The 26,417-nt window shown below is 39.6% G+C and overlaps 1 protein-coding gene across 9 annotated transcripts in view; it reads right to left on the bottom strand.

Moving 5' to 3' along the window:
- Window positions 1-26,417, bottom strand: part of LOC127352878 (transcription factor SOX-6) — a 108,799-nt gene that overhangs the window by 46,217 nt on the left and 36,165 nt on the right. For 7 of the 9 annotated variants that reach the window (XM_051381653.1, XM_051381659.1, XM_051381657.1 and 4 more), the window contains 3 exons: window positions 25,242-25,461; window positions 22,124-22,334; window positions 6,185-6,274 (listed from right to left, as the gene is read on the bottom strand). In XM_051381653.1, coding sequence (XP_051237613.1) covers window positions 6,185-6,274; window positions 22,124-22,334; window positions 25,242-25,461 — 521 coding nt within the window. The remainder of the gene's footprint in view (window positions 1-6,184; window positions 6,275-22,123; window positions 22,335-25,241; window positions 25,462-26,417) is intronic. The other 2 variants (XM_051381658.1, XM_051381661.1) reach the window with 1 other exon arrangement.

The following is a 26,417-nucleotide window of genomic DNA, read 5'->3' as shown; positions in this document are numbered from 1 at the left end:
ATCATTTACATGCATGAATGTACTGGTACATGCTATATTTATGCATGTTTATTAGTGTCTTGAACTAACACACAAGAAATTGATATACTACACATTCCAACTTTATGTATTGGACAAGCATGCGGTTTTCATGGGTCTGGTTGCCTCCAGTGAACAGTTGGAGATGTAAAGAGAACAGGGTTTTCTTTCACACAAATAAAAGAAAAAGTACTGTCATACTAACTTTTAACAGTCAGCAATATTGAATTATATGCATTGAAAAAGGTGGCATGAAGCTATGATTTACCACAATAAAGATTACCTTGTGTAAAGTAAAATGTATACCTTTAATGTCAGCTTTTAATCACTGAAGGTTCCCTGTGCAGTTTTAGACCTCTAGTAGGACTATGGAGCTGTTCTTCTATGAGTGGGCAACGCTATGCACAGTCTTACCAATAGAGTTACACTATTCCTCTGATCTACAGGTGGTGGTAACATGCCAAGATATGCTGCAATGTGCTACAAAAGGAGTGAAGAAAAAGACTGCAAGCTTGTTTAAGAATACTCCCCTCCACTCAAAAATCACGGAAAAAACACATATCAGATATATTTGTTCGAGGGTTCGAAGCCGCCCTGCGGCCCTTTGCTGCATGTCATCCACTCTCTCTGCCCCCCTTTCCTATCTGTTTTCAGCTGTCACTATCGAATAAAGGCAATAAAAAGCCAAAACAATACTTAAAAAAATAAATAAATAAAAGGCAGCACTTATTTCCAGGTTGTGTCCCCTCCACCAACCCTGTCTCCTAGAAATTACATTCATATATTACTAAATTGACTTCCCAATTAAGCTGCGGTGACAAACAGAGAGATTTCTTTGAGTGAATGAAACGCTACAGTACATTCATGTACTGCGCTGGAGTCACAGCGAGGTGGTCGGGGTGGATGGTGGGAGTACACTGTGACACCAGAAGCCAGGGTTCGCATCCAGACCCCAGTCTGTGGTGAGGTTTAACAAAAGCACTGTGGTAAAGGTTAGGGAAAGATCGTGGTTTCAGCTGAATGTTAATTACAAAATGTCTCAAGTCACTGCAGACCTTTTCTGTATTAAAATAGACCATGATCTTTCCCTAACCAAGTGCTACCAGTGCCTAAATATAGCCATAAACATGTTTAATAATGATGTAGTCACTATGAGCAGATAATTAATTGCAAGACTGGAAATTTTGACAGAAATAAACATTTTACTCATACACTCGGTATCAACATTCTTGTCGTGACTTGCCTGATATGGGAATTAACAACATTTCAACATTATTTTAGAAAACGTAATCCTCCCTCAAAATGTATTTGCTGTTGCAGATTAGCTGTATGTAAACAAGACAGGGTTGCGTCCACACATACTTCACCAGTCAGGTGAAGTATAACGTATTAATAAAAAGATATTAAAGGACCAGTTGGTATGATTTTGTGGCATCTAGCAGTATAGTTGCAGATTACATCGCCTTCACCTTCTCGTTTCAAGCATGAAGGACAAACTATGGTGGCCGTGAAAGCTCACAAAAAAACACGAAAGGCCCTATCTGGAACCAGTGTTTGGTTTGTCCGTTCTGGGCTACTGTAAGAATGTAGCGGTTCAATTTGGCGGACTCCGTAGAGGAGGACCCGCTACCAGAAGGTGTTTAACCTTACAAGTATTTCACACGAAGAATGATCAGTGTTACTACAGTTAACCTCTGCATGTTTACTCCTTGAGATCAATTACCTCATCAAGAGTTTTTCGTTCCTGGCAGAGGTTACTCACAACATTTTGTCTTCAGTCCATTCAGGTGCTCTTCTAAGCCTGACAAATCTGGCAGGCTTAGAAGAGATGGGTGTGGGTACATCCATTTGTGGTGTAGCTGGCGTAGTTTCAAATTCCAGAGGCAACAGCTCACTGTCACCCCCCGTTTTTACTGAAGAGAAACTGGGGCAAGGTAAGATGTGTGCCAGGTAGGTATACTGTTCTTTCTTTACCACCACCCTGAGTGGTCTAGAAAACACCCTTGCATTGGGTCTCAGGGAAAATGGCAAGGTTTTCTCACCTTGACATACGAGCGACACTTGTTTTCCATGTATTCTCTTTCAGCAAGGCAATTTGTAAACTGTCCTTCAGACTGCAACTGAAACATTCAACTATAAGCCCTGGGATAATACACAGATGTCCTAAGCACAATGCCCCTGTCCTGAAGAAATGTGTCAAATTCCTGTAACACAAATTGTTATTTGGGACCAGCTTCTTGGGGTCATCTTCTCTGCTGATGCCAGATGACAAGAACTGTACGACAGTCAGGTGATGTGACGTGCATAGTGGAAGTGTGTGGGCACCTTGTCAAATGGCCCCACAATGTTAATTGCTAATTTTTCCCAAGCTCCCTCAGGATATGGCCGAGCGGCAACGTCCGTGGCTGGCAAATGAACCCAACAAGGAAGTGCCAACTGCCTTGACTTAAATGTCCACACCAGGCCACCAGTATGCTTCTCTTAGTCTGTGTTTTTGTTTTCACTATCACCTTGTGTGTGTGGTAAGCCAGGGACATTGACTTTGTGCCACATACCGCGCAGTAGCCATGTAGAGTGCATGTGCTCCTCTACAATGAAGAGTGGCTGCAAAGTTGAACTAGTAGTTCAGTCTGCACAAGAAAGGAAGCGCATACAGCCTTACCCCCAAATTTCACTGACCATGGCCGTGATATGCGTTCCAGCTCTGTCCACCAAGCTAGGCTCTGAGCTAGCTTGGCAGTGGGAGTCGAGATAACCAGTCCACAGTTACACTCTCTCAACCTAACTTTTCCTGGATGTCATAGTTGAATCATAGTGGTAGATGACTACCTGGCCATCTGCATGCCTGCTCTCCCCTGGCCTTTTTTTCCCCTGGATGAGCATGCATGATGCAAAAGCTACAGTTCTCTCTGAGCCATCTGGATGTAGTTGAGTGAGGACTGCACCCAGGACATAATCAGATGCGTCCATTGTAACCACAGGAGGCAGCTCTGCGTTAAACAGGAAGAGTACAGGGCTTAACCGTTTCAAAGCTCCTCTTAGCCTCAGGCATCCATGTGAACATTTCAGATACATGGAGAATTGCTCGCAGGGGCTCGACAACTGCACCATAGTCCAGTATAAACTAGGTGGAGGTGCCTGAGCGACGGCAGTCACATGTGAGGCCCTTTTCTGGCACTGTAGGCCCCAAGAAGACAGTTCTTTTTTATGATGCTGCATTTTGAGAGGCTTCATTCCTCCAACCTAGCTTTGGGTATGGTCAGCAGTACCTCCAGTAGTAGTGCTCCCTGATATGCGTTGAATTTGTCTTTTTAATGAGTCTTCAATAGCTTCAAACTGACATGTCGTAACAAGCAGTAGTGTCTATAGTCTCAATCAGGCCCTTTTCTGAATTGGTCAAATTCAACTACAACGTTCACTTTTGATATAAAAAAACTAACACATAATGTTTTTTGTCTTGGTTTTCTTGAAAGACCTGAAAGAAGACTCTGGGCCCTGATATATAGTGGTGTTTTTTTGGTGTCTATGGTTATGTAGCTAGTTACATTTCAGGAGCAGCAGCTTTGTAGCAAGTGCAGACCACTACCAGGTCAAGATTGACAATTTATCTGATAAATCGGCAATTAGAAAGATGGACATGTCAAATACGATTTCAATATGTTGTGTTATATATTATTATACATCATATTTTAGTATAATAATACACATAATGATAGGGAAAGACAGGGGATCAGTAATTCAATTTTATTTTTTTAAATTAGTGAATTTAATGAGTTTCCCCTCATCTTCCCTCAAATTTTCCGAGGCCCCCTGGCACACCCTGGCGGCCCCCACTTCTTTAAAAAAAATATTTTTCATGAGCTGATAAAAAAAGAAAATAAAACCTACCAGCTGTAAGATATAAAACAGATTCACCGCAAACAAAATGTAATTCAAATAATGAATGGCCTTGAGTGGAAAGGTAGAAAAAAATGTGCAGCATCTTTTTTGGACAAAGGATATTGACTTATATTTCATATTAAGGGATATTCAGTGGAGTTTGAGAGACCAAGGTCAACAAAGTGAACTTAAGCTTATTCTGTTTCTTATTTCCCATTCACAGCATAACCCAACAAAAAGCTTTTTTCATATAATGGGAAATACACGGAAATATAACAGAAAAAGAAATAGGAAGTTGTAAAGGTATGTGAGGAGAGTGGTCTAGCACTTGACCTGGATTTATTTCAGATATCCCACTTTTCTCAGTGAAAACAAACAATGATCCAAAATCAAACTATTCTACAAGTGGAAATGATTTACTTTTAAAGGTAAATGTGTCATATGAAGCAAATTTTCAACTTAGTAGTTTAATAGCTTGCTAGTCTGACAAAACAGATTTTTGTTTCTATATTTATCTGGATACACTACACACACTAATCTAGACTTTGATTTAATGAGTGATACTTTGCAAAAAGTGTTTAAGTATGCATATGTGTGGTTACTGTGTATAAATAGTGTGTGTTTGTGTGTGTGTGTGTGTGTGTGTGTGTGTGTGTGTGTGTGTGTGTGTGTGTGTGTGTGTGTGTGTGTGTGTGCATGTGTAGATGGAGGTTGTCAGTACGAAGAGAGAGTCAGATCTCTGTCCTGGAGTGAAAATCAATGTTGGTGCTGTTCTGCTGTAGAAGGCTCTCTGTCGTCCCTTTTTTCCACTTTCCACAGAGGAAATGCTTGCCATTTCAACGGGAGACGATCACAAACGGTTTCTCTCACTGAGAGGAGCTCGACTGCAGAGCCGTTAGCGACTAAAGTTACGCCACACAAACAGAATTAGCTTTAGTTCCAGAGACTGAAAGCATTTCTCTAGTTTTATCAGTTTTGTTTTCTACCAGCATCCATCTGTTATTATCTGTTATTTCTCTTTTATTCTGCAGCTGTTAGTTGTTATTATCAAAGACAATGTTGTGATGCTTCAAAACTGGAGCAATTATCTTTCTCTGTTCATGATTAAGCTGGAAGATTAGTTAGTCCAAGCAGTAAGGCAAGAGGGATATCAAACAGATATTGTTTTCTTGTTTCTATCTCTTACTTACTAGCCAGTGAGAAGCACTTCCTGAGGCTCATTTTTTATACTATTAATTTTCACCAGAAAATATCTAGAATTATGAAAGGAGCTGATTATTTTAAACTCATCTGCATTAATCTTATGTCCTCATGCATCCTAGGAACACAACATTCATCATACTTCACAGTAAACAAGGGCAGCTCAAAATATGTAAATACTATGAAAAGTAAAGAGAAACATCGACAAAAAAAAAGAGCTGCTAATTATGCACCAGAATTCCAGAAGATTTTTCTGTAATTTTTGTGCTTTTTTTGTTGGAAATAAATATAATGCTCTCCTTTTTCTTATATAAAAAACACAAATGATGTGCCCTATCTGCAATATAGGATGATGACAATGAGGAGGATGGAGGACATTCTGGGCTGCACATTTATTATTGTATGTAAAGTATTTGTCATGTAATAATCCCTATTATGCCAATTACCTATACCTGAACCTAACCCTGTACTACTTCTGAACAAGCAAAATACACAATCATGAAGAGATTAAGACATATCATGAAAAAATGGCAGCCTCCTTTTCTTTTCAAAGAATTCCCTCCCCACTTCTCCCACCTGTTGCAGCTGCTGAATGAAATTTTAACATAAGATCCCTCCACAATACTGGAATTTTCTTTTTTGAATACCAGAGCAGGTGGAGAATATGTTTGCCTTGGTGCTAGCTTCATGAATACTATTTGTTGATAAAGATATTAGAGTATGTGCAGCCTCTTCCTTGACACATAGCCTTTAATCAAAGTTGACAAGCAGTGAAGGCTGGTTTATATAGTACAGGTTATAATTGACCCATACTGTGTAAACCAGCCTTCACTCCTTGTTCTACCATTCACTGTTTTGCTTTCATATGTAGAAACATGCAGAAAGTGTTTGGTTTCTTTCTTTCTTTCTTTCTTTCTTTTATTTCTTCTTTCCTCAAACAGTCCACGTACAGCATGTGTTGTTGTGCCATCTGTTGCAGAAGACTCACTTTGTTTGTCACTGTGAATGCAGATTTAGTTGTAGTTGTGCATGTGGACGCTGGCTTTGACGTGGATGTTCTCTCTCTCTGACCCGAGACTGCTCTTACCTTTGACCTCTCCCAGCAATTCGTTGGCATTCAGGCGGTCAACGCGCTCCTTCCAATCCTTAGAGAGGAGTCTCTCCATGCAAGTTGGCTCTACAAAAACACCGAAAGTAATAAACTTCACTTTTGATGTCATTTAACAGCATACTACAAAAACTCTCCATCGTTTGAGACAAAAACTGTTCACATTTGTAAACAGTTTCAGAAAGTAATTTCTAGGTTGTATGTTCAAACATGATGCATGTACAACCTGTAGAGATAAAGCTGTTTGGTAAGTTCACTAAAGACGTCTCAAGATATCGCCCACAAATATCAACTGTGGAATACGAACAAGTGGAGGATAAGTGAACAGTAAAAAAGAAGAGACAGAGCAGAAAGGAAAAGAGAAAAAAAGAACCCATTCTTATGAACTGATACATTTCTAAAATTTAGGAACCATATCCTCCTTCTTTTCCTGAAAAAAATTTTTTTGCAGCAGCCATCCAGCTGACCAAATGAGAATGTCTGCATTGTTCTGAGACGTGGTCTTATTTGTGGCTGTCCTCTTTCTTACAATGTGTCTCATAGCCTCAGGATAATAGACATCAGAGACACATGGTCTCATAAGATTCATAAGGTCTCATTTGTTCAATTGAATTCCTGCTGTGAACTTTTAAACAATGGGAACTTTTCAATTCTTCACTCGGCGGATAGCAGAACAGAGATACAGATATCCTTGTGCATGACTTCTCAATGAAAGAAGGACAGAAATCCACAAAGTAAAGTATGTTGTCAGGTATCAGTGGTGGAATGTAACTAAGTACTTACTGAAGTACAGTTTTGAGGCACTGGTACTTTATACTACATTCACTTCACTCTAATTAGAAAATGTTGCAGTTTTAGCGCCATTACATTGCAAATTAGGATTTTACTCATAAAACATATGAGGTGGTAAAAAAATGTATGAATCGATACAGATTAAACTATCCATTTGTTTATAAAGTGGTTAAAATCAGCTCCACCTCAACCATTAACAATCGTCATCTAAAAAAATAACACAGCTATTCCACTATATAACGTACTTTTACTTTACAACGTGACACAATGAATCTTAAATATGAAATCTAAATGCTTCTTCCACCACTTTCAGTTAGGCAATACCTGTGAGTGTATCTGACTGTGAAACTGCTCTCTTGTACGCGATGCACATATTAACACACTCCTCCAACTGCCCAAGTTTGTGTGTATACTCGGGATTTCGTGGCAGTGGACGGGCCACAGATGGAGTCACAGTCATGCAGGGCCCCATGCTGAAGCCTCAGTCACCAAGGACGTCAAAAACATACACACACAAAGGAGACATTCTTGGGTGCTGTGTGGAAAACATGCCCCTGAGGGCTTGCCTGATTTAGAATGGTTAAGTCAGACAATAGCTCATTTGTGGTTCCTTTATCCTGACAAAAGGAGCTATAGGTATTCATAAGGGCACATGGCCTATTGTGAATGGCTTAATGTTTAGTTTGTGCGTATGGGCCCATTGTGTGGTCAAGACATGCAGTCCGCCGCCTGAGCACAACTTCCTCATTGAGTCCATTAAAGCCTTGCATGTTTACAGTCGGATTATGATTGTTGTAAATAAGCTAATGCAGCCGTACAGATCACATGGGATCAATGTAAACAAAAGGGGGGGACAATTGGAGCAAGGGAGGGAGTGGTGGTAGACAGCTGCACAACAAAGAAAAAACTTAAAAACTATAGGAATAAATTATGGTGGTTTCCCATATTTGGGAAAAAACAGCGGGTATTTCCAGACAGATGGCCCACATTGCAGTAAAATAAGGTAATTAATACAATTTCCCCACCCTCAGGACAATGGAATCCACCCAATTTTTCATAGATTTATTGGACAAGCGGCTCCACTGGATATGTATTTGTGTACATTTGGATCAATGGGTGATATTTACAGCCAGTAAAGGGGGAATGCTGGAGGATGGGGTCAGGATGAGAGGCTTTTTGTCTCATCACAAGACCTAAAGACGCCAATGTGTACTCGACCAGCAGGCCTCGTATAAAACAAAATTAGGGAGCACAATTTATGGGAGCACTTAGAGAGGAAAATACAACCTGTAACTCCAAGATACATCTGCATAAGTCAGCCGTGTGTGTACGCTGATGCACAATTTATACCCCCCATACAGATAAACAGATCAGACACAGACACAGTAGGGGATGGGAGGGGTGAGGTGTAAGTGGGGAGGAGAAGGAGAAGAGAAGAAGAGAGGGATGAGTGAGGATGAGAGGGAGATGTTTTACCCTAGATGGCTCTCTATCTGTCCCTGAGACCGAGTCGGGGATCAAGTGCTGTTTAGATTGGAGGGTGGATAAAAATTCCTCGCTGTCCGAACACCGACTTCTTTATCAAGTGGAGGAGAAATGTGGAAGATGGATGGTTTAAAGAAGAGGAAAGAGAGGGAGGATGAATGGGGTGAGGAGAGAAGGAAGGGTAGATGAAAAGAAAAGAGGGTAGGTGAGTTGAGGAGCAAGATGATGAAGATGCTTGTTTCATCTTGGGTAAGAGAGTACAGAGAGTTGTATGAGCTTGAATGGACAGAGAAGAGAAATAAAAAAAAGTGAGGAAGTAAGAGTAGAAAAAAAATAATAATAATATTATATAATTGGAATAAAATGAATAGGAGAGAGGAGAGGAGAGCTAGAAAAAGGAAGGAGAAAATTAAAAAGTCCTTGCAAAACCCTATTAATGTATAAATACTGATATGTGGACTATATACTGTGACTATATACTGTGTGTTTTATTCATATAATTTAAAACGCCAAAGGTTGATTATTCCTTTTATTCTCCTTGACAAAAAAAAACAGACAAACATTAGAATTATTGGATTAATATTTGTAATTGGTTGTAAACCAGACACCAGCAGAGAAAGACAGGGAGGAGAGATGGAGAGACAGAATGGTCTGAGTGATAAAATGCAGCAAGGGCGATACAGAAGGAAGGTAAAGGAGATAAGAAGTGGATAAAGTGAGAGAGTTGTAGTAAATCAGCACTGAGGCAGCCAGTGAGCTGGCGAGTGTTTAGGGTAAACACATTTTTATCACCTGTCCCCACGCCAACCTGCCAAGAGACAGTGTTTTGGGTGTTTTACACGAGCCACAGGCAACTTATTCTGTGTGTTACTGTGTGTGTGTGTGTGTGGCAGGCAAGCATCAACACTCCCAAACAGCCACTGCCAAAAACAACACAGTGTGCCACAGGCTTCCACTCAGACTGAGGCTCTTCCCTCTTTCTCTTTCTGTTTCCATGTGTTTAAAAGTTTCTCATGGAATGAATTTTTCAATAAAATGTCCTTAATAGAGCACAATGGCAGCATATTACTATTTCAGAGTTTTCTTTATATGATATCTTGAGTGTTTCTCAACATAGAAACACAGGAGTCTATAGGATAATGTAGGTAGCCTACTTAAAGCCTATATATAAAGAGATTTACATTATGTAGAAATCATAATTTTCCAACCACTTTGGAATGGCTGATGGCTCTAAATACTACAACAACCATGATCAGTGGTAAATTCAAAATGCCTGACTGTCAAATTCATTCACAGAATCTAAAAGTGAACCTGTTTAAAATGATCAGGTTTCAACATAAGTGTAATTTCTGCCTTCCACAAGCTGTGCGGTGAACAAAAATCATTTAAGCTAGGTGACTGAATGTTTTATAACAAGGTGTTTAGAAGTTGGAGTTAAAGAAATTTGTACTAGCAAGAGTTAAATGTTAAGATTGATACCATTTTGTAAGCTAAATATGAAGCTAGACCTAACATGTGATTAGCTTAGCATAAGGACTGGAAGCAGTGGTAAACAGCTAGACTGGTTCTGGACAATATAAAATAAATGTTATATTTTTGTTGTTTAATGCATACGTAAACCAAAATGTAAAGAAGTTCGTTTTACAGGACGCTACATGCTGGAACTATTTCATGGCCAGTGACTTCCTGTGATTTCCTGGTTGGCTAGCAGCCTCGTGGTGACGAGGCTTGAGGAAATCATTGCGCCCAGACAAAAAACTGAATAAGCATATTCCCTCAAATGTCAAACTATTCCTTTAACTTCTCGACAAACATAAATCTTTGATTTATGATATCGAAAAATCTGATATTTTCTTAAGGAGCTGTGCATTTTTTGCACTGATATTCAAGAGGAAAACTTTAATATCCATTCGAGCCTTGGAAGTGGTCCAACTGTCATCTAGTGCTGTCAATGCAAAGTACAAACAGGACTTTTATTTCCAGAACCCTATAAATGCTTAAAATAATTCTGTTATGGCATAGACTAAAAGTTACAGTTGATTGCAGTGGAAAAGCTTCTTTTCTTGGAGCACTTTTTTAAATCAGTAAACATGGCTTGTTCAATCTCATTGAACACCATCTAAAAAATGTCAAGAAAATTGTACCTGAAATATCATGTTATTTTTTTATTAAGACAAGTCTCCATTGGGGTTGTACGGTCATTGGCTACATATTTTTCTATCTTTGGCTTCGGGTGAAAGCGTTAAATCTTACCATAAGTCAAATACACAAAAGAACAATAACAAATCTTGGGAGACACTTTCCATTTGTTTTCTGACATGCGGTGGGTACATTCAGGAAGCTAGTCTATTTGCTTTTTAAGAGCCTACTTAATTCACATTTCATATTTGATGACATTTCAAAAGTTGCCCTGTAATTCACTTGACATTTAGATGGAAACATAGCCTACCGTCTCTTTCACTCACTTTCTCTCACACACACAATGTATTGTGCCAAAGCTAAGGAACTCTTGAGTCTGCAGTCAAACGCCAAGGTAAAGAGAGAAAAACATTAATCTGAAAAATTAGTTAATGTTAAAAATAACAAAGCCCAATGTTCTAGTGGGTGCCTGATGTTTGTGTAACACATCTACGACTGAAAAATCCATTTCGTGTCTTAACTTCACTACCGAACGTGTGTAAATGGAAGCTGACAGCTACACTTTGCACTTCCAAATTTATGTCAGTGGTGTGACTTCAGCTGCAGACCCCACAGCATCAGACAGGAAAGAAAGAAAGAACGAAAGAAAGAAAGAAAGAAAGAAAGAAAGAAAGAAAGAAAGAAAGAACAGGATAGAGAGCAACTGACTATAGAGGTCTAATATAAATAATACAGGAACAAAGACAGTAAGAGGAGTAGAAAGACAGCAATATTGAAGAAAAATGGAAGAGAAGGCAGACAGACAGAAACAAATAAGAAGAAAGATACAGAGAGTGAAAGAGAGAAATAGAGCAAGAGAGGCACAGAGAGAGCAGCTGTCCTAACAGCTGGCCAGCAGGATTGATGTCTCAGTGAAATAAAACTCAACATATGTCCAAACATGAGGAGACAGGCCAGCCAGGAGGAGGAAAAAGATACACACAGACCAACACACACACACACACACACACACACACACACACACACACACTGATATGAGAACACTGGTTCGTTCTGAAGCACTTGAATATACATGCACACCACACACACTGATTAAAGAATGCCAGTACACTGCTTTTGAGTTTATGACACAGAGAGACTTTCAATGGCCTATCACTGCTTGCTCAGTACTGTAAAATCATTAAACTGCAGAGTGGTTAGCCTGGCTGCGTGTTAGCACGGTGTCCGTTTCACACACACTATTTTCATCTGTCAGATGACACCCAGACTCTCTTGTCGCAGAACATGGCCTGAGAAAGCAGCCGGCCCTCCCGGCTGGGGGGGGGGGGGATTCTGAGGGATAGAAACCCTGGGTAACCCTCTTTTCATACATCACCCCCTTTACACACTCTCTCACACACACACATTCTTTTGCTTCTGCTGCCCGATATGCCCCAACAGAACAGGCCACCTGTAGGAGCCTCCTGTTAGCTTTCCATGTACTGCAACTAATGTTAAACTGATGGTCTAATCCAGGTTGTTGGCAATAGGTGCAAGAAAACATTTTTAGGAATTAAGAATATGTTATAAAAAGTGATGAAAGGGGAGAGATAGAGTGACTTAACTGAAGGGCTGCAAGTTACAATTATTTTCATTTCCGATTAATCTGACAATTTCTTACTGGATTAATTGGTTGGTCTATGAATGCCAAAAAATAGTGAAAACTTCCCATTACATATTTGCAGAGCCAAAACCAACATAATTAAATTGCATGTTTTGTCTGGTAAACAGTCCAAAACAATACAAATCAGCAAATATTCCCACTGGAGAAGCTGGAATTAGTGCCTTGTTGTTTATCAATTAAACTCTAATAAGCTGTATTAAAGATCATATTGGAGTGAGTTAAGGTATTGGTATATTAAGGTGTATTAAGGTATCTTTTGTATAAAAGAAAAAAGAAAAAAAAGAGAGCGAGAACCAGATATTTTTTGCCTCCTGTCCTGACTAAGTGTGATGCAAAAGCAGCCTGTACAGATCACCCGAAGGCATTTATTGGTACAAATTCAGTTGGTATGAAATCCACAAAAAGGCAGTACTTAATTTCCATTTGTTGCCTGGTCACTGATGGACCTGAGGCTCAGATAGGTGTTTTCATCCAGGTTAATTTATAATGTGTATAATTAAAATGTGTGTAGAATGAATGTTAATTCCTCAGTTACTTTACTGAGGAATTAAAATATCCATCTATAGTTTCATCACACACATACAGTTGTGTGTTCTGTTGTATGCTAGTTATGGATATACATTTACATGGCACATGACCTCAACTTTAACTGTAACCTTTGACCTTTAACATATACAGAAATATATTATTGTATTTTACTTTACCTACAGCTGAGAGAATTAAGGCAAGCCCCAACTTTGCTTGGGTGGATTCCCACTGGGGCCACCCATGCAAAGTACTCCCTCCCAGTAAAGTGTAAACTTTATGTGATATAAAGTGGCTGTGCTGCCAAAGGCGCCGGGTCAAAACCCTGCAGCCTTGAATTAGACAAAGGATAATGTTTCTACTGAAGGTGTGAGCTTAATGCTAGAAAAGCCCGGCTGCTGATCCCTGCTGTGCAGCCAGAGAGGTCAGGTCTGCCCTGCATTACAGTACTGATACCAACAAACACTGCACTGAATGTTAGGAGACCACATTTGTCCAACAAGGAAAGGCACTTTTTTTACACTCACTGCAGCCAGGAATTAAAGTTAAAGATCTCAGACTTTAAAAGGCCTGATGAGGGAGCTCTAACTAACTCAAGACAGGTATGGCAACACTTGAACAGATGGTACATCTTATTACTGGCTGATTTCATTTCTCAATTATCACTTGTTTTAAGAAGGAATAAAAGCCCCAATATATTTTAGATAATTTCCAACTTCTCCACCTCGGCTCTTTGTGTAAAAGGCGAACAATTAAGCAAGAATGACTGATGAGCTTTATATACTGTACGAGTTTCAGTCTATGATGCAACAAGGTCACTTTGGATTTAATTGATTTAAAATGTCGGCAAAAGTAACACACCTATTCACTGGTTAATGGCACATTTTGGATGGTATGTTAAATATTTATTTAACAGAAATGGTCTTTTTATGAAAAGAAATGACCTTCTTCTCAAAGAACAACGTATTGTGTGTTTTTTAATACAAAGAGAATCCATTTTGTGAAATGTTTGTCTTGAATGGAGCAAAACTTTGTAGCAATGCAAAGTCATTGGACTTAGAGACACTTGAATGGATATCAAGATATGGGTGTACCTTGAGATTTTCTCCATGCTACTGGCCTATATAAAATTTTAAATCTCTACTTTTAGATAAAACAAAACAACTGGAACCTGAATACACTCACAGCCAGGGTGAAAAATTGCTTCTTTGTCTAATGCACGCTTCAAAAACAGCAGTTCAAGACCAGAGCTTCTGGTTCCACTTTAGGCAAGATATATGAAACCATACCCTACTTAGCGCACACACACACACCAACACAGACATACACACATACATACAGCACAATGTGTGGTTCAGACACAATAGAAGCGTTGTTTTGGGTCTGGCCCTCAGGGGAGCTGATGTGGGTGGACCCTATGCTTTAGGTCACAGAGGAGAGATTGCGAGGTCAAGGAGCCAAATATCAGCATGCGAGGCCGGTGGTGACTCTGGGCCGAGTCAACAACCATTCCACAGCTGACCAAAGAGGAGAAAAGGAAAGTGCATCCAATATGGCCGCCTGAACCCCCATCAATCCCCCTATGCCCTACACCTCCATATCAGAAAAGTGGGCAGGATGAGATAGGAAATGCAATACACAGTAAGTCACTGTCATAATAACCACCTAATATACTTTTAAGACCAGCATATCCCTAAAATAGTTTTGCAAAGTCAGAAATTGTGCAGGCCAAAACAAAGAATCTGTGCAAACGGAAAAGTCAGAAACACAAAAAACTGTGTGTCTATAGTCAGCCTTCAAATGGGAAGAGATAATATAACTTTTTTTGCAGACATTTTGTAGAAATGAGATCAGTGTGCTTTTATTGGGACCTGTTATTTTCATGTTTTTCCATATTTTTAAGGAAATTTTAATTTTCACCTTAATTAGTAGGTTTTCACACAAACAAATGTTCACCATAGTTTACAGTGAAGCAGGGTGTACACTTCAGAGTATGCTTTAAGAACAAACTGCAAAAGATGTTCCCTTTATGCACCAGAGGCCTACAGATTCATTTATAAAAGAAATACTATTTGAGTTGCTAACGGTATTTGTTATTGTTGTTGTAATAATTGTATTGCTATATTTTCAATAGAGATTCAGTTTTTCCATCAAAACAAAATAACTTTTCAGGAAAATTAATACAAATTCTCAAAAGATTATGTTGTAAAGAAGTGAAAGTGTCTAACCAATTTTTGACAAATTAAGAGTTAACAATGATGCAGTATATTCTACATCAAAGCTATGTGACGGCTCAATAGAGACAAACAGTTTTCAAGTTTGTATTTCAGCGGATTAAAGTCCACATCTTTGAAGAGCCGTGTCAGACATGCTCCACTCGCTTCAAACATGATCTATCTTGGCTTTGACATAGACAGTATCTTTTTTTTTTTCATTACACTTATATTATGTTTGCCTTTGCCAGATGCTAAATTATCAGGTGAACAATTTGGCATTTCACTGAAATTCAAGTTTTAAAAAAATCACAACTTAATTTGATTCTTTTGGATGATATTCAAAACTGTTCCGGCAACCACATTGCATGCGCTCGTACCATATGCTGGCTGGCCTGCAGCCAAACTGAGCAGGAGAGGGCTACCAGGCGTATCCCACTGACTGTATTTGTAGTCAAGACCCACTGGCTGCGGCTGATCATTAGTAAAGAGATCCCTATCAATTACAGAGGAAGAGATTGAAACCAACCACAAAAAGTCCGGAGGGAGTCGGCCTGTTGGCAGAGCCGAGGAGAGCAGCAGTGACCACCAAACACAGGGATGCACAAAAGTAGATTAAAAGTTCAAGATTTAAGAATGAATTTTAAAAAATACAGAGTTTCTATGCACACAGTGTTTGCCCCTAATATGTTAACTTGGGACAGTGTGTTATGCACCAGCATCCCAAATGCTAATCTACATGCACACACACACACACACACACACACACACACACACACACACACACACACACACACACACAGACAGACAGACAAAGCCTCTACCTGCACACAATCACAGCTCAAGCTGCCAATCCCATAGAGGAAGGCAAACATAGAGCTAAAGCCAAGATCTTGTTAATTAACCAATAAGCTTAACTCTAGGGGCCGACCCAACTCGCCTGTTAAGCTGTCATCACAACTACTTCCACCTGAATGTATAAATCCATACGTCCTTACACACGTACAGGTCAGCCACACAGGGCTCACAGGGCTAGCTTAAGTTTCGATCATGCACTATGCTTCTGCAGCTTAGGTAAAAAAGCCTACAGATGCTTTAACCTTCAAACAGTATTACTGACAGGCCTAGGCTAGAAGCTAAGTGGCTAATTGGAAAAAAGACAAAATTAATCTCCTGGCAATTATTTTTTTAGTTCAGGTAGAGCGTCACTGAACCTTTGCAGCACAGGTGTTGATGCTGAATAAACAGAGGCACACTAGTTGAGGATGCACATGATTACACATCACTCCCAACCTGCCAACTAACTAGACCGCCTCCAGAAGCGGACATACTTTCCACGGTTTGAGTGATGGTAACAGCAGAGATGTTGAAACAGGCTTTCAGCAGTGAGACAGCACAAAGCAAAGCCTGGCAGAATGTCTCTATTGTCACAGAGGAGAAGGGTTAGAGGAAGGCTTGGCCTCGCTCTGACCTCCTCCTTCCAGCTGGGGAAGCCATTATATGGGTGTTTGGTGCCCAACTCGGGCCTGGCCTCAACTCAAGACACAGTGCAGACTCCTCAAAACTGGACAACACAGGCTTAAACACACAGTTAAAGGACAAGGCTCATAAAACAGTAGCTGCACAAGAAGCTGCAAGAGGTCACAGTGTTGGTGTGGAGGATACATTCAGTCAACTGCAAACTGTTTCCCCTTACAGTAGTGATTATAGCTTGCATGTAGTTCATGGTGCAGTTTATTTGTTAAAGATAGTTGAGACAATATGGCTTTGACTCTGGTGTTAAAGCCTCGAAAAACTTCCATGATCTGTTTTTCTCAATACATTTGCAACAATACCTGATTAAGTTTAACACTTAAATAACTCCAATAACTTAATCTGCCTCATCAGGACTGTGAAGGTGTGGTTTGATCAGATTTCAAAACGGACTGGCAACCTGACAAGCAAACAGCCCTACAATTGTGATCAGATTTTGATTAAAATATTGCTAGATTCTGATTCATAAAGGACTCTCTCCATCTTCCATCATAAGAAGTTGATCAAAAAAATATGTTTACAGGGACATTGGGAAGACAAAAAGGGAAAATAGCTTAGTGTTTTGCACCTAATTATGAGTTCAAGTTTCCGCAAATAGGAATCAATTCGAGACAGTCATGATGACTTATGAAAAGAAAGTTGTGTTTGTTGGATCCCAGACATGCATCATCACGTGGTGTAATGCCAGACTGGAAGTTGTGATGTTTCCCATTTCCATATGATGGGAGGGGCAGTTGTTCACAAATCTGAAACTCTATCATTGGTTGGGGATTTTATGAATACCTAGTAGAAACTTTGAGGTCACAACAAAAGCTGCTGTTTTCTTTTAACAATTGTGTGTTTTGGGGATCTATAACAATTGTATGGAGTTTTAATGCAATGGATTGGATACATTATCTTAAAATTATATTGTGTACAAATCTCTTATACCAACACCTCTTCAGACTGATGGCTAAAAGTCAAATAGTGTCTGACTGACTGTCAACACTGTGTATGTTCAGTGATGATGAAAAAACATGAGCAATGTCCCATCAGATCTACGAGTTGTACACCATCTGACTTGAAGCCTCGTTATATTCAAGTTTACATGCTGTCATCTCAGACTAAGACAGCAGCAGATGTGTTTTTCTTATATCATCCATAGCTTTTAGGAGAAAATATCTCCTAAGACTTAACTCTAGTCCAGTTTAAATACAGTCAAATTCATGAATTAGCCACACAGGTGTCCATTTTATAATCACTCTGCAGCAGTACAGTGTAGCGGTAATTGAACCCAATCTCATTTGCAAATGAAACATGTGAATTGTACATTAATTCATACAGGCTTGGGTGTAAGCAGGGATTAGAGTGATGTTAACTGTTTATCAGGCGCCAGAGCTGCTCTAGGCACATTAGATGGCTGACTAAGTTGGCATCAGGGTACCATGCCCATGCCAGGGCCCATTAACAGTGGGTCGGCCCCTGGGAGGCACAACAATACAGATAATGATAATTCAGTCATCAAAACTGAGGTAGCTTGATTGCACACTTCACTTGGTTTGATGTCCATTGGGCAGCATCCCAGAATGGTTTGGTTTGGCATTCAGATAAATGTGTCCACTCCTGACTGCTTTTTCCCTTTTTGTATTGAGGGCTCAAGGAGACAAGGTGAATTCAGATTAATGACTGCTAACGAGGCAGCTATCAATGTGAAGAGACGGGTCATTGTTTGGGTTATTTCTCTGTTTATTACAGGCTTTCATTTCCCATCCTCTCTATCTCTTATTTTTAGCTACAAAATGACAGAGGATGGAGGAGCGTTTCCATTCCACAGCATGTCTGGTGCCCACATTTTTTCTTCTGATGTTCCCTCATCCTGGCCTTGAACATTTTATTCAGTAACCAGCCAACCAGTTTAATAAAAGTGCTAAGTGCTCTAACAGTACACAGGAAGCCTTTTGTATGCAGTAAGCTTTTGTGTCTAAACCTTCACACAATGCAGGCAAAACCCAACATAAATGCAAAATGTCGGACCTTCACCCTCTTGGCTTTTATGCTGTGAAAGTCTAGGTAGAAAGGGTGTATTTGCAGAAACCAGCTGTGTGGCAATACAGCTAGCTGACACAGTCTTAAAGAGTTCTTGATAAAGCTTTTAAAAGCTGAGGCGGCAGTTGGGGCGAAAAAAAAAATCTTCCACATTGCAAAGCGAGGCCATGTCAATTCATTAGAACTGTCACAGGCACTTAGGGCTCCTCTGAGTAGCGGACAGCTAACAGCGTGCCGACAGGGGGTGAACTCAGCGCGAAGGCTAACAACGACCCCATCCACACTTTAGCTCAGGGCTATAGCGCACAGAGGGGTCAGCCATGTTAGGCTAAGTGAGCGCTCAGTGGCTAATAGGCTCTGTTCCATTTGATCATACAGCCAATCTAACCTGGGAGAGCTCCACTGACTGAACCCTTTTCAGCAGGAAGCAGACAGGGAGGCAAGGGGCAGCATTGTTCAGGCTTTTTCTTTTTCGCCATTTGAGTGCTGATGATCAAATCTAGTGCTGTAGATTCTTGTACTGTAAAAGGGTTCTGAACAAAACCATATTAACAATCAGTTCAAGCAAAAATATACTATTGATTCAGAAAAAGAATAAACCGTTGGAGCTTTCTGCCATGAAAGTTTAAAATACAAAACGAACACCAGAAATCAGTATATATAAGCGATTTACCAGGATGGCCTTACACTCCTGTCTGCATTACATTCCTTTAACAAAACAAAACATCTCACAGCTAATGAATTTGGAATGCTTTGCCTTTACCAGTAACCCACAACAATGCTTTGAATCAGGACGTGAGCAAGGTTGCCTGTTGAAGAGGGATTCCAAAAATGTACCAAAAGTGATTTCAAAGGTTGTTAAAGAAATTCTTCTAAAATACTGAGAGTTGCTAGTTCTCTGAAGAATTACAGACTCGATGTGATGAATCAAATTGAGAGAAGACCTCAACATGGTTGTTCTCTGAAAAGGAGTCAGAGTGCCTTGCCTTATATACCATCAGGTTCAGTAAACAAAGGAACAACAGTTGTTGACCTCCTGAGGACGTTGATTCAATCAGTTATTCAATCAGGTGTTATTCATACCTTGAGCCTTCCTCATACATTGTCCTTTATGTTGGCTCTCAGTTGACTACCTCACAATTAAACACAGAGATTCATTCATACATAGTTATTCCCAGATCAATACATTGATTATTAAATCTAAACTGATCGTTTCCCTCAAGGTTCCTAAAGCTGAAGGATAGAAACAGAAAGGGAAAATGAAACAGCAATCCCATCATCATACAGTAAGAGTTGTAATGAATAAAGAAGCATTATTCCAACAAATTAACAAATAAGAAATAGAAAAAGGGGATGGAGATTTATCGCTCAACAGTTTTGAATATACAGTAACTGTTTGCCACTGAAGGAGACCTCACTTAATGAAGCATCCAGCCTCGGCCATCTATTGATCAACTCCTCTCATTTTAACTAAACTAATTAGGAGAAAAAACAGAGGTACTTGTAACTATATGTAGGGTTACATTAGGCTCTATATTAACTGCATTACTGCAGCAGTGCATGAAAAACATTTTCACAATGCATCTTCAAGGACCATAGCAATTTACATGAATGTTTACAAGGCCCAGGGACAGAGCTATTATTCATGCTAACAGTGTATGATTGAGTGTGCCTGGTTATATTGCACATGTTTATCTCATTTGTTTTTCTCTTAGCTAAGTGTTTGCAGCATGATCAATGCCACTAGTCTTTGGGGATAGCTAATTAGGAAAGGAAGAGCCAAACTCAATAGGAAGCTGCTATTTTTCCCCCTAAATAATAGGAAAAATGTCATTTTTAGGCATCATTGGCTGACATTATTTTGAAGTTATAATCTGTATCCCAAATCATAAATGAGGGAACCTCATATTCAACATGATGCACTGAAGAAGAACCAGGGCTTTTCATCCTTTATCATAATATTCTCATATCCAACTCGAAACCATTGTTAGTGCAGCAAGGACTCAGCTTTGATATATGTGGCTCCAGCTCTACCAGGTAAGCTAGCAGGGCCCACCAAATGAATACATCTGAATACATCATGCATCCTTAATTTCTGCTACACAGTGAATGTTAAGTAGTAAATATATTATTTGTGTGCTATTAAAACATCAAAATGACTTACAAGAAAACAACAGGAGAGAAAGAGATGGTAAATGAATGTATATCCATACTCTAAAAGCAGCCAAGAATCACATGATTGCAAAGGATATCAAGAAACATTTTGTTGGCCATCTTTGTTTAGGATACGAAGTGCAGTTAACTTGCTCGTCGAAAGCATGAAATATCCCCTAGTCCAATAAGAGACGTGCAAAATGAAAAAACGAGAAATCCTGAGAAAATGAAATGCAGTTTCATATGTTGTGTGATGGATTATTTCTAATCTCTTGAGTATTTAACGCTGCAGCAAAAGGGAGCCTGGTTAACAGTTGGATAGGAAAGGAGAAACCTACAAATGTGATGGAAAAACAGTGAAAAGAAGACACACACTTAAAGGTGTCCCCCAGCACTTCCTTCCACTCATGTCCCCTTTGATTTGACAGGAAGATGTCACAACACTTTTGAACACACTCACACACTGTCTCACACACACACACACACACACACACACACACACACACACACAAGTTTTTCTTTTCAAACCAGTTTCCATGCTGTAGATAAGAGGCAAAGCTACCTATCTTTCAACTAAAGACACTGTGTACTGTACTGCGCCTCTGGCTATCCCATTCTGGCCCACTTTACTGTATCAATAACAAAGTAAAACCTTTAAATGAGAGAGATCAAGCGCTCCTCTGATATCATCATGATTACTATGTGCACATAACAGTAAAGAGGGGTGTTAGATGGTTTTAGATCTGGCTTGCTGTGGGGTGGAAAGGGGCAAGCTGAGGCATGCTGGGAGACTCCAGCACTTTCCTGTGTTAGTGGTGTAGATCAGAGGAGTAGAGGAGAAAGGGAAACCAGTGTTTTCACTGATTGATATTGTGATCTAACAAGCAAGGGATCTGTCAGTTGTAATTTTAGATGTTCAAAGATCCTCTGGAGAGGATGTGTTAAAAAAGGGAAAACAAAATACAGGTAAAGCTGTTCTCGCTTTATGAGAGAGTGAAGAGTAAATGAGCAACAACAGCATCCTGTCTTTCAAATAGGAGGGAATAAACCCTGATATAAAACAGTTTGAAAAGCCCTTCGGTCCCTTTCTATCCAGAGTAAACTGTCACTGTTACAGATTAACAATTTATCATATCCATATAAGATAATAAAAATCATTCTCTCTGAGCCCTTTAGATAAAGCCACAAATGCATTGCAATTGAACCAAAACAAGTCTGTTTTTCTTAGATCCTGTTAAGTTCATATTTTAGAGACACAAGATTTTCCCATGACAGCAGCCAAATGCTTCAGTGATGTTGCTAAATGGAAGAATGGCCATATTTTGCAGCTTCCAGTTCTGAAGTGTTGTGAAACTGTCTAAGTATGTGCTCATTAAGACTTTTGCCTACCATCTTGTTCTGTCTTGGTCAGCTCCACGAGTTTCTTCTGTTTCAGTGTGTCCACCACATCTGCCAGGCTTCCTTTGCGTCGCTCCGGTGTCCCGAAGGCGAGAGCATTCATTGGCTCCCCGCGATCCCTGGAAAATTCCTCTGGCTTGGGTGGAGAGGTAGAGTTAGTACGGTAGGAGTAGATTGAGCATCCTTTACTGCTTTCATTATCCTGGGAGGAGACAGAAAATAAAGCGAACAAAGGTTAGTTAATTTTTTATTTGATTTTGATGAAGCTGATGCTTGCTTACTGGTGCTTTACCTTGGTATGGGCTGGCAGGCATGACACTTGGAGAGGTCAATGTTAGGATCGTATTTTACCTACAACTTTATCTACAACTGACAGAATCTGATAATTACAGTAGTTGATCTATCTGTCATCAGGAGCTCTGTGGTGTGGTGTCCCATCACATCTCTTTAAATTGGTTAGGTCTACTCTTGTATCTATTATTCTACTATTACACATACAAGTCAGTGTCTGTTGCAATTGAAGTTTTTTCAAAATAAGGAGTTGGGCCCACAAATAGTCAAAAAGAAATTTCACATCTCTCCCCTCATTTCCTGTCAGTGCTTTACTGTCATCCATTTAATAAAGGTATAAAATGCCCATCACAAACTATCTCAAATCACAAATTTCTAATCCGCAATTAGTAATTAAATTCTGTCATTAATAATATCAAAAACTGTACAGCTCTGATTAGTTCTAATATTTTATTTATTGTCTTATTATAAGAATCGCAGTCAAGGGAATGGGAATTTGTACCAGGCACAAATTCCCATAAATCAAACAAAAACCACTACTGTTCAAAGTCTGGAATCACCTACCATAAAAGCTTGATTCGTACAGTCAGATGGCTGACAGGACTACTCTATATTTTTGAATTCAATCAGGCTTTTAGGTTGTTGAAAGTCCACTTTACAAATAGATGTTATTCTGCATGCAAAAATAGCTTGGACAATGTTGTGATGATGTTGCTTACAACAGTATTCCACGTGCGTCAGGCAACACTGTGGGTGCATCGTCGAAATGGAAGTTTTAATCTTTTTTTTTCTTTTGGGGACAACATTTTTTTAAATGTAAATAGTGCATTTAGATGCTGACTTGTACTGTTTTTGTACAGTAGTGAACATGTTGGCACAGTTATTACCAGCTTGGTCCTTGCTCTACATTTATAGACAATTGTCTATACTAGTAGAAGTAACTACATTGATATGAATGCAGAGTGGCTCACTGATGTATGCTTTGACATATATTAGGCCTAGAAATATAAATAACTAAACATTCAAGCGAGACGTTTTTCTTCCTTACAATTCAGAATAATAATGAAGCTAACACAAAGCTGGTGACTCAAAACTTGTTGATAATACATAATACATATCTAATAGGCTTTCCTATTTTGTGCTGCATGACGAAAGTGTTTTCTATCCCACTGCTGTTTGCTCTGCTGAGTTATGAGATAAGCAAGAGGCACAAGGAGTCTATATTTACCAAGAAGATAAGCCCTTCAAGACGACCACATTGTCCCACACAACAGACACTTTAGCACAGGTGTTCTAACACCGGGGCTATTTCTGGACGCTTTCTCCTGCCCTTACAGAGTGGGGGGATCTCCAAGAACTTTATGAGGCTTATGTTTCAAAGACAAGGGGCTTTGGCTAACAGCGGGATCTTAAGACGCCCTTGAAATGGCTCCAGGAGGCCCTGTTGTGCACTTTGTCTTTAAGCGGAAGATGCCTCTGTAATGAGGATTAGGAGATAGTGTGTCACTTGTGGATTGTTGAGGTGTGTTTTTTTCAGGTCCGTACATAACGCTGCTCAGGAGTTATACAAGCAGTGTGGTGAAGGCAGGAAGGCCTGAGATCAGATTATATTATATACCAAAAGGTCACACATTTAGTCTCTGTAGCAGACAATGACAGCCCATGACTCTTTGCAAGCTGTCCTTGAGCAAGGCACCGAACCCTGATCTGGATACTTACTAGATGTCACTCTGGATACAAAGGCATTATGCATGAATGTAATATTTCACTGAGCATATCAAAAGCTTTGGTTAGCTTATGAAAACCTTCACTTATTCGCCAATGAAGTCTAAACTTGTCCCACAATTTTTTTTTTTTGTCCCTCACTGGTGGAGTCTGGTGGCAAGATGTAGAGTAGCAAGGTCACCTTTTCTGTCCTCACCATGTCCGTCTTCCATATTAGTGTTTCATTTATTCAATGCTATTTTGTGTGGTGTCACCACTTTACCCTTTTGCCAACTATCTAGAAGTGATATTTGCTGTTTTAATTAGCAAATTAAGATGCTTGAAGAAGGCCTGCTTCAAGTATTCAAGAACTTTTGGCCTTGATGTCATTTTAAACCCTGAAAATGATGCAAGTAAAGGCACATTTTCAAATAATTTAATTAATATAATGCATTTAAAGTTAACAGAATGGTTAAATATAATTGGGTTATAATGTCAAAATTAACTAAAGAAAATATAATTATGTTTTAGTCAAATCAGACAATCCTAAATTCAAATTATTTTAAAAATGAATAGGACTTTTGTCTTGGAATTGTTAAATGGACTCTGCCACAACATTTATACCTGAGGAAACTTTATTCTCAAAACTTTCCACTTTCCTCAGAGGCTAAAGTCAAACACGACTCTTCCATTAGGGACCAACAGAACCTGAAGCCAAGTAACTAACACCGCAACACACACACATACACACATAAAAAAAGGCTGTGGAGATGAGAGGAACCATCTCTAGAGGGGAACCCTCCCTGGGCTGCCTACAGCACTGCCCGCAGCACACAGACCACAGAAGACTACTGGCGTGTGGGTGTGTGTATGAATATACATGCTTTCACATGTATGTGTGTTCAATTGTGCACAATCATCATTATGCATGAGAATTTGCACACCCTGTGTACTCCTGCATGTATTTCACGAGTGTTTTATGAGTCTTGTGCCCTGAGTGTGTACACTGTGTACACACACTAACCACATTTATTTTATAGAGTTGAGTTATAGCAACATATCTCAAGATAAGATATGGTCAATTTCTCAGCTCTGTACGTAATTCACATCTCACCATTGCAGCAGGCACCATGTTCTCCCACTCAGCATCTGTCAGCTTCTCTCTGATTGGCTGCAGCTCGTCCGGGTGGGGTTGGTCATACGAAGAGGGAGACTGTGCCTCCTTTGGGCCCTCCCGCTTGTCGTTGGCCCAGGCCGCATTGTCCTGACCCATCACTTCCTCTTCCTCAGACGGTGGGTGGAAGGGAGGCGTTTCTCGCATGGAAGACATCATTCTGTGAAAGAAAAGAGGGAAATGTTTTAATTTTGTGGCCACAGTTTGTACCGGAGAAATATGATATGGCATTTTAGGTTAGTTTGAGGAGGAGAGGAGAGGAGAGGAAAGGACTTCCAACACATTCTTCTCAACCATGATACAGGAAAGATCAAGTGAGCCATGAACGGCTGAAGGTCTAAACTTCTGCTGCTAATCACTCAACGATAAAGAGTGAGAGATATTGATCACCAGTGAGACTGTAACCAAAACCTCCCTGGAAGCATTGGTGAGGATGCTGTGGAACATTGCAAACACTAAAATGTGAAAAATAAGAACATTTTCCATTGTCTTTAATTCTTAAAGGACACATTTACCCAACTTAAATTAATTATATTTTAGTACTTGTTATTAATTTATTATATCTGTTGTAACATGTGTTAGTGCTTTACTTTATGAATTCTGATCCAAATATGTGCATTGTATCTAGAAAACTCTAAATCAGCCATAATAACATCAAAAAATGTAGGGTTCTCTTTTGAGCATGTTGAAGGACACTTTTATTCTGAGCAACTAATGACTACAACAAATTCATGCTGAATGTTCCTCACACATGCACATTAAGCACATATTGCCACGGGGATAATCTATTAATCTATTAACCAGCATCAAGACCTCTCATCACCTCAGAGCTGTTAAGAAAGCAGACGCTGTGCTACTGAGTTTCAGTGGAAAATTTTCTCTTTTTTCTAATGTTAACGTCAGCCTGGGAGAGTCATTAGGCTAATACATCATTTACTGTAATGACTTCCCTTTGTTGCACTATCGTTATGAGGACTTTCATTGACCACATTTATTCCCTTACCCTCCTCTGTTGTAGCCTAGCCTCAGCCCTAAATTTGTATTTTAAATCTAAACACAGGCCCACTTTAAAGGATTTCCCACTTCTTTCTGTCATTATATAGCTAATTGGTCCTT

Source organism: Dicentrarchus labrax, unplaced genomic scaffold (assembly GCF_905237075.1).
Source record: "Dicentrarchus labrax unplaced genomic scaffold, dlabrax2021, whole genome shotgun sequence".
Classification (NCBI taxonomy): Eukaryota; Metazoa; Chordata; class Actinopteri; family Moronidae; genus Dicentrarchus; species Dicentrarchus labrax.
This window is presented reverse-complemented; position numbering and strand designations above follow the sequence as displayed.